This window comes from Alligator sinensis, unplaced genomic scaffold (genome assembly GCF_000455745.1).
Source record: "Alligator sinensis unplaced genomic scaffold, ASM45574v1 scaffold769_2, whole genome shotgun sequence".
Lineage (NCBI taxonomy): Eukaryota > Metazoa > Chordata > Crocodylia > Alligatoridae > Alligator > Alligator sinensis.
Window position 1 is genome coordinate 53,389 of NW_005843314.1, and position 9,473 is coordinate 62,861.

At 51.9% G+C, this 9,473-nt stretch overlaps 1 protein-coding gene across 2 annotated transcripts in view; it reads right to left on the reverse strand.

The window, feature by feature from the left end:
* The window catches only part of LOC102383910, a 38,311-nt gene that overhangs the window by 15,460 nt on the left and 13,378 nt on the right, over positions 1–9,473 (reverse strand). The window contains exons 1-2 of one of the 2 annotated variants that reach the window (XM_025194810.1): positions 4,443–4,535; positions 1,960–2,087 (exon numbers count right to left, since the gene is read on the reverse strand). In XM_025194810.1, the coding sequence (XP_025050595.1) occupies positions 1,960–2,056 (97 nt within the window). In that variant the 5' untranslated portion in view covers positions 2,057–2,087; positions 4,443–4,535. Of the gene's footprint in view, positions 1–1,959; positions 2,088–4,442; positions 4,536–9,473 lie in introns of those variants that run through there. The other variant, XM_006038315.2, reaches the window with a different exon arrangement.

The window sequence follows — 9,473 nt, forward strand, 5'->3', positions numbered from 1 at the left end:
TTAAACACGCATCTGAGTTACTGAAGCTAAATATCTAATCGGATCTCTAGCAGCTTACTCACTCGCATCATCCAGAGGTGGCTGGAGTTTCCCTCTGGAGGCAGGGCACTCTTGGAGCATGCGGTGATGAGGAGAGAGCCAGGTTCAGATTCACCTGGATGACCGCATGGCTAAAAATGGCCCTTCTTCCTGGCCCAGGCCCTTAAATAACCTCTCTGACCTCAGCAGCCCGGTCCAATCGAAGCTGCCAATACTGGCCACAAGCCAACCAATCCCCCCAGCATCCCTGGCTACCTGGGCCCACGCGCAGGGCCGGGCCTTTCCCCCCTGCCCAGGTGACCAGAGCATCGCCTCCCAGGCACCAGGCTTTTGTCATGCAGACAAGGTGGGAGATCCCCGCCCTGAGGGTTTCAACACCAGCCTCTCAGGCTGGTGGAGACAGATCTCTGGAGAGGGGCACCGTCGGTGGCATTTCTGCCACACTCCTCCCCATGCCTACTCTCTCTACAATAATGCTGTCCGATATAGCCAGTCTGGTTATACATGCTTGAGTGGGATTGGGCAGTCCTTCTTGCTCCCTTATCTTGGCTGACTAAAGGAGGCTACTTTCTATGCTTCAGGCTATAATGTAGTAGAAAGCCCCTTTTCCTCTTGCCTGCAGTTGCTCTCCCCTCCTTGGATATGTTTTTCCTCTTCTACCTTTTCTTCCTTCCTCTTTCTTTCACTATAAGATAAGGAATTGTGTTTTGAAATTTGTATGTGTGCATTTTGTATCTCCCCTTGTATTTTGGTATTTTTATCTATTTGTGTAGCATGGCATTACTTTTGTAGCTTATATTTCATACTCCTCACCTTTCAACTTTCAACTAAATGTGTTTAGTTTCATAAGTAAGTTATACATTGTAACAATGTTAACAAGGGCAGGAATCAAACTGCCCTTCCCTGTATCAGGCTGGCCCCTGAAAGAGCGAGTGAATCAGTGATTGAATGTGTAACATGGTAGCAGGCAGCAATTAACACCTGGCAGCAATTAACACCTGGGAAACTGCAGATCAGCGAACAGAAAAACTCAATAGACGACAATGTAACAACTGGGAAATCTCTAAACCTCACTGATCAAGGGCTAGAAGCCCTGGCCTGAGTTAATCAACGCCGGGTACCAACTTTTGGGCTGAATATCTCCAAACCGACCGCTCCCAGAGCCCTATTAAAAATTCATCAACGGACTCCCAAACCTGCATGTACATGCGGACGACCCCTGGGGCTGACAGATACCATCCAGTAGCCACCGGGAGGGGGAAGTCCCACGAGGGTCAATGACCCCTGGGTTGGGCAAACCTGAAAACTGGGGAGTCACCAAAGTCTGCTAAGGACAGATAAAAAGCAGTGAAAAGTGACCCTCAGTGGCGCCGTCTTGATCTCCAACTTGACCAGCACCCGACCTGTCCAGCCAGAAGGACCAGCCGGCGACCCCCTTCTGGAAGATAACACCACGCTGAAAGAAGCCTCAACAACAGACTCCAGCGCCTGTGGGATAGGTATACCTGACTCTTGTAGCTTGCTACTGTGTGTGTGTGTGTGGAAGGACCAGCCCCAAGGTTTATGATTTAACTCATTACAGTGTTTCAATCTGCCTAATAAACCAGAATTTTACGGATCCCAAGTTGGACATTTGTAGCCAACGATAAGAAGCACCCAGATATATCCTGATGGGGTTAAGCAACCCCTAGGTCTACAAGCTCTGTGTATCCCAGGTGGCATGGGACCCAGATAAAAACCTGAGTCTGGGTGGTGGCAGTGGCACCCCAGGATTGCAGGTGTGCTCCAAGATGGGGGCCAGCCAGATGTAAGTGCCCCGTGGGAGGAACTTGGTTTTGGCTGGGTGCAGTAAGGTAGGTTGCTTAGCGCAGAAGTACCCCCTGCTGGCCAGCCACAGATGTAACCAGGACACAGACGTACCTGGGATCAGGATCTCTTTGCGGCAGTCGTACAGCATTCCCAGCTGGAAAGGCCTGCCCAGTGCTGACATCTCGATTGTGTCATCAGACCTGGCCATGGCTCGATGTCCACACACGTCTCTGTCTCACCTGCAAGAAACAACTGGTGTTACACTGACATTCTCCTGGCACCAGAGTCAATACTCGGTCATGTCTGCAGCCTCTGAACCTCTCAGCTAGATGCCCCAGAGCATTGCAGTAGACAACTGAGCTTGTGAGAAAGCTTCTGTATCATACTGTGTTGTAGACGCAAGTCACTGAACAATATTAAATTAAAGGCACAATGGGATTTGATGCATGATCACAACTATTGCACATCCTGCTACACCTGCATGGCAGGAGACATAATTGTGGAACGGGGGAAGAGATCCCAACCAGCCCATGTTGGCAGTGCAGGGGGAACTCAGGACCATGCTGGTAATCAACAGCAGAAATGTAAACTTAGGGAGACCTGACTGGATGGAAACAGGCCTGGGCATCCCAGTAGATCACAGACTCCATGTGAGTCTGCCACAGAAGGGCTCCACTGTGTTTCCAAGGCAAGGAGTGCTGTGCACACACTCAGGCCTAAAGAGAACCAACCACAAAGGTATTATATGTATTTTGTGTCAGCCCTTTGTGACTTAGTCCCTGTTTGATCACACTGTTAAATGAATGAGCATGTGACTGTGTCAGTACTTAAGATGGGATTTGTGGTGGGCCAGTAGGGGGAGCTCCTGCATTAAGCCTCCCACCTCACCACACCCATCCACCTTCCTGACTCCACGTGTCTCTCCAGGGGCGCCTAAGCCCTGGCAGACCCCCTTTCAAGTCCCACCGCAGAGTCCGGGGGTAAAGAGTGCTGCCACCACCCCGAGAAGGGACTGCCTGGGGCCTGTGTCCTCGGGGAAACACAGGCCTAATAGTCCTATGGGTACTTGACCCAATACAAGAACTTGGGGCACTTCCACAAGTTGGGGGCCAAAAAGGATAGTCTCCCTTAGTCCTGGGCATAGTTAAACCCACCCCTCAATAAGTCTCCCACACTAGGTACAAATGAGAACTTTATTGGTTACAGAGCGTAGGGTTAGAATAGGGTGCAGGGTAAAGCAATATCAGAGAAATCCCATAAAGTAAACTCCTGTGGCTGGGGTAGCCTTTGATCTCGCATCTGAGCTACTGCAAGCTATAGATCTAATTGGGTCTCAGCTTACTCACAAGTATCATCCAGAGGCTGTTGGAGATTCCCTCTGGAGGCAAGCAATTCCTTGATCATGAGTTTTGAGAGAGAGAGCAAGTTTCAGATGGTCCAGCTCTTCTTTGTTCCTGAGTATCCCTCATGGCTGCTACCCCCCACCTCCTGGGCAGTCCTTAAATTATATAGCCTTTGTGACCTCATTTACCTGGTTCGATGGAGGCCAGCACCTGTTGGCTGTCAGCCAACCAATTTGAAATACATCACTAGTTGCCAGGCAGACTCTAGCCCACCAGGAAAGAAGCCCCTCACCCAGGTATGTGATGCCAGTCACATAGGCAGAGGGAGCAGGTTTCCCCCCTCCCTCAGGAATGTATCCAGCTCAGGTTGTCCAAAGAGATAGGGTAAAGGTATGTGTCCTCTGCTGGGCCCATCCTAATCAAAATTGTCACAGAGCAGAATTTTAGGGGGAGAAACAAAAGTGGCTTTCTGCCACAGGATTAAGCAGTTAACCACATCTTAAGAGTGACATCTGTCTCAGGTGCAGGTGGCTCTGACTTCCAACCTTCAGTGACTTCCCCATGGCTCCAGAGTCAGCTCAGCTCTCCACACCTGCATGGCCAAGTTGTAAGTCAGGATTTGCCAGTTCTCTCCATATCATATTTTAAAAACGGGACCTTCTCCTTCTCAGTCTCCTTCCTTCCCCCTCCTGCAATGCTGATTGCCACTGCTCTGAAGAGTCTCTCTCTCTCAGGTTTTCAAGTGTTTTTCCAATTTTTTACCATCACAAAACCATAGAGAAGTCAGGCTGGCAGAGACCTCCAGAGGTCACAACCTCCTGCCTGAGGCAGGATCAGCTTCCTAACAGGGAGGCTGTTAGGAAGCCAAAGGCAGAGATGGAGCTAGGGCTAGCAACCAGAATTAAGGATAATAAAAAGTCCTTTTTCAAATACATAGGAAGTAAGAAGGTGGCACTGGGTAACGTGGGGCCCCTACAGGATAGACTTGGCAATCTGGTGATTGTGGCAAATGAAAAAGCTGATCTTTTTAATGACTTCTTTGCCTCCATATTCCTGAACACCTGGGCACCAACCAGGGTTACTAGGAATAATGGCCACAAATTGTTAGAGGGAAGGTTCAAGCTGTCACTGCCATGCACTGCAGTGAAGGGTACGAGACCTTTAGAGGCCCGTCAGGTGGGTACTTGTGACACTTGGAGTGGAATTAGGCACAGGACGCTTATCGGTTGCAAAGCAAGATTATTTACTCACACCGTCAAGGTGGTGAAAGACGGAGGCCAGATATACTTAGTTAGTTACAGCTTAGAGTTCGCTCGGTCAGTCTGCAGACATATATATGGGCTGGGGGTCGGCGGGTTCAAGCTTATCGGGCATGCGAGTCGAGGGTACGCCAGGGAGGTCGCAGCGGGAAGACGCTGACAACTGATCGAATTGTCAGATTTACTCCAAGGTGCGGACAGAGTTGTCTTCTCCTTTGGCGGAAATGCAGCAGGGTTTTGTTTGTATGATAGTCAATTGTTTTTCGCCACGTCATAAATTTAATTAGAATCGCCAATTATCTCTAGGGATTTGTAGCAGGGCTACCCCTTTTCGCCCTGACCAATCATAAATCATGGGCTAAGTTTAGTTTCTTTAGAAGTTTCATTTCTTGGTTGTGTCGCAGTTATAAATCTCTTTTTGACATGCGCAGCAAAAAAAAAAAAAACAAACTGTTACCAACAAGGATTTTTCTTTAACCTTTAGTTGGCTTCAGTGTGGACTAAAATGCTTTAGATGGCATCTTTTGCCAGTGACATGGGCACTATCACAATTAGGTTGTGACACAAGCTGGACATCAGGAGACATTACTTTATGGTTAGGGCTTCCAGGCTCTGGAATTGGCTCCTGAAGGAGGTGGTACTCTCTCCTACCATGGGGGTCTTTAAGAGGAGGCTGGACAGATATTTGGCTGGGGTGATATGACCCCAGCACCCGTTCCTGCCTGTGGAAGGGGGTCAGAGCTGATGATCTGCTCAGGTCCCTTCTGACCCTAAGCACTATGGTACTATGATACTGTCCAGACCAGCCCAGATGAATCCATTGTCAAGCCTCTGAGCAAGACTACTGTCACCCCTACGCAATGCAATGCAACGCAACACATCGCACCTGAACTCCACAGGGAAGGCAGGGGGACCTGGAGGCCAATGTCCTGCTGCTGCAAAGAGTGTTAATACGTGTTTGAGAGATCTCAAGCAGAGGCTGTGCCCCTGCTGCAGAGAAAGGTAACCTCCTCGCCCCCAAGTCTGTACCCATCTGACCATAGGGCAGGGATGGGAAAAATACGGCTCTTGGGCCAGATCCGGCCCATGAGGCCATTTTCTCTGTCCCACAGGGACCCTAAAAAGTTTTTAAAAATTAAAATGTATCTGTCTTTGGTTCCTGTCAAAAATGATCCAGTAGGACCCAGGGGAAGCCCATCAGGCTCCCACAACAGCAGGGTCTACCCGGCCCCCGGCGTTTATTGCTGCTGCCCACTCAGAACTTATGCCATCGTAGGCTGTGGTGAGGTTGCCACCGCTGCCTCTGAGCTGTCCAGCGCGTGATCTCTGGGTGGGCAGCAGCAGCAACCACTGACCGGCATGGCAAGCTGGGAGGCTGCAGATGCTGCCACCATGGTGCAGCCCTGACGGGTGAGCCTGGAGCCAGCATGGAGCCCCGGCTGGCAGCGGGGGTGGGTTACAAGCTGGTGCTGAGTGCAGGGAAAAGCGGCCCCTCGCCCGCCCCATGAGTGGCTCCCCACCCGGCAGCCACTTGCGGCCGGCATGGCGCTGCCTGTTCCTGCTCAGGACAGCCCTGTGTGGGTTACGAGTGGCTGCAGCGTGGGGTGCCAGCCACGGGGTGGTGGAGGGGCCGCTTTTCCCTGTGCTCCGCTCTGGCTCCTTCCCTCCCCACCCCTCACGTGAGCTTCCTGCACTGGGAAAGCCATGTGGTCCCAGGACAGAAGCCCCTGCTGGGGCTTCTGCTGGTGGGGCGGGGCTGGGTGGGCCCTGCTGTTGTGGGAACCTGCCAGGCTTCCCCAGGGGTCCTACTGCCCTGGGTCCTGACATTTTTGACAGGAACCAAGGACAGATACATTTTAATGTTCAAAAAAATGTTCAGGGGCCCTGTGGGCCGGACAGAATGGCCTTGTGGGCCATATTCGGCCCGTGGGCTATATTTTGTCCATGCCTGCCCTAAAAGCACAAGAAAGTATGATAACTTACACCTTAAGAGTAAAATGCATTTAAATAGCATTTAGCAATACTGTGAAACACAGCAGTTAGGAAATAATCACCAAGTATCTTTAAGTTTACAAGAAACGAATTCATCCTGCATGTACATATACATATATATGCAGATGCATATTTTATATGCAACACCCACCCACACACACACACACACACACACACAGGTTGTATATTGTGCTTTTGTGTGCGTGTGTTTTTTAAGTGGGCAAGATGGCCCCTGTGTTTTGGCCATGTGCTCAGTAGTGGCAAACTGGGGTCTGTATCTGGGGGAAGTATGTAAAACCCTCTGGTCTCATTGGCCAGGGGAAGCAGAGGATTCTTCAAGCCGATTGGTTGTGAAAGAAACTGGAGTGTGGCACTCCTGACTGGACAAGGCCAGGGTGATATCATGCAAAGGGCTATAAGGGGAGTGAGGCTGGTCTGTGGGGAGAGAAGCTGTCAGGGGCTGCTGCAAAGTGAAGTTTCCCCTAAGGGACAAGGAGGTTGCAGACAGCAAAAAGGGAAGCTCAGGTAGAGGGGAGAGAGAAGGAGAGTTGTCCCAGTATCTGGGAACTCCTCTCCTCTTTTTTCCCCCCCTTTTTTATTCCTTTGATGTTTTAAGGGATTAATATGGGGGGAAAGGGTATTGGTTCCTTGGGTTTGCTGGCCAGGAGTTAGGCTTGGCAGTTTAAGCAGGGTTGGAACCTGGGAGTTTCTAATCTAAATTTGGGCTGGGGTTGAGGTTTGCAACTTTCTGCTCCCAGTGGAGCTGTGACCCAAACTGCCTGTAGCTCAGGCCTAGAGGGTTGGCCTGCTCTTTCCTCTTGTTTCTTTTGATGGTCCTTTGCTCCAGTGCGTGGATGGGCCGGCTGTAGCCAGTAATCAACGTGGCTCCTGGAGTTTTTCATGCAGTTTCAATTCAGCAAGCCAAGTAATCCAGCCCAGAAATTTTGGGGAGCATGCATACTGTCTGGAGCCCAAGTCACTCCCCACATACACGTACAGCCTCTCCAGGGGAGCAAAGATTGGCACGCTACCATTCCTCTAAGAGCAATGTGGGCCCCTTGCACCGCAGCAGGACCCGTGCTCTCCAGGAGCTTCCTCTGGTGCGGCACACCCTACGGACTCTTTTGTAGTTAGTTGTGTTGTGCATTGTATTTGGTGTTTTCCTGTTTTCTGTAATAAATCAGTCTCTTGTGTTCACGCTGCTTGTGAGGAGGAGTCTTGTTTATGTGGGACACACTGGTAATGTATTTAGTATTTCCCAGGTGGTCTGGGTGGGGGTTCAAGCCAAGGTCAGAGGTGACTCTGCCCGCCTCCCACCGCTGGGCTGCGCTCTGTGGGATTCTTCAGCCCTATGGACCACAGTCCAGTGGCAGGAGGCAGGCAAAACCAGTGCTCTGCCTCCCACTGCCGGGCTTAGCTGCATGGGGCTGTGCAGCTGCTCAGAGCGCAGCCCTGGTGCTCTCCCCTGCCTCCCACCACTAGGCTGCTTTGAAACTCAAAACGTTTTGAAACTTTTGAAATGTTTCAAGTGCCCTCATTTCATTTCAAAGCTGTTTTGAAGCTTTTTGTTTCATTTCAATGTCACTGTTTCAAGCTCGAAACACGTGGAAACAGCTTTGAAATTAAATACTTGGCAACATTTCACACAGCCTGTGTGTGTGTGTGTGTGTGTGTGTGTGTGTGTGTGAGTGTGAGTGAATGTAGACAGTGGCAATGCATAGGGGGTGCAGCCCCTGAGAGTGCTGGGGCACCCCCTGACTGGCCACAATCGCTGCTTAGGCAATGGGCAGTGGGGGCAGGTGGGAGTGCTGGTGCTCCCCTGCAAGTACCAGCCAATTGCTGCAGCTGCTCCCAGATGGGCCCCTGGGCAGCGAGATCGGCCACAGGGGCACTCCCCCCCAGACAGTCAGATCATCCATGGGGGCAGTGATTCGATTCAACGATTCGAATCACAGTCCCAAATTGATTCAGGTGAATCTGATTCAGAGGTTTGGCTACTGCTGAATCAGGCAAATCTCCCAATCACACAGGCCCCACCCTCTGCCCGCTCTCAGTGACTTCCCCACCCGGCCCCGGCTCCCCACTCTTTGGGAAAAAAAGCCCCCTCACTGGCTCCTGCCTGGTGGGGGGTGATCCCTGCTGCCCCCCACTGCTCTACACCATGTGGGGCAGCTCTGCCATGAGCCCCCTGACCCCTGCCCACCCTCCAACCCCACAGCTGCCCTGCCTACCCCAGCTCCCAGGCCTGTAAAAAACAAAATAAACCCCTGGACTCTCTGTCTCCTTCCTGGCGGGGGGGAGGGGGGAGGGCAATCACTGCTTCCCCTACTGCCCCATGCTGCATGGGAGGGAGGCTCTTCCATGAGCCCCCAAAAGCTCCAAAACTAATGCAGGAGCTAGTAAGTCAGGGCTTTTGTTTTTTGTTTTTTTAAAGGGCTGGGAGCTGGGGCAGGTGAGGCAGCCATGGGTGGGTTGGGAGAGCGGGTGGGAATTAAGGGGCTTGTAGCAGTGCCCACATGGGGCAGTGGGGGGCAGCAGGGGGCAGTGGGGATTGCCCCTGCCACCTGGCAGCACCCAGTGAGTAGGGGCTTTTTTTTGAACAACTGGGAGCTGGGCGGGGCAGGGCAGCTATGGGGGGGCTGGGAGAGTGGGCGGGGTCAGGGGTGCTCAGGGGGGCTGGGGCAGCAGGCAGGGGATGGGACCTGGCAGGGGTCTCCCCATGGTCCCATCCCCTGCTCCCTACTTACCAGCATGGAATCTGGGCCCAGGTCCCTGCTGCAGGCAATGGGGACTGCCCGAAATGGTGAAGCTCTCCAAATATTTGGAGAGCTTCAAAGAGGAAGGGAAGAACAGGTAAGTATAAACATCCAAGGAGTAGGGGGCCACAACTGTCCTGGGAGTGGGAGGAAGGCACGAGCACCCTCAGGAGGCCTCAGGTGCCTCTACACTAATGCTCGTAGTATGGGGTGTAAGCAGGAGGAACTGTGCCTCCTGATTGCAAGTAAGAACCCAGACTTAGTAGGGCTCACAG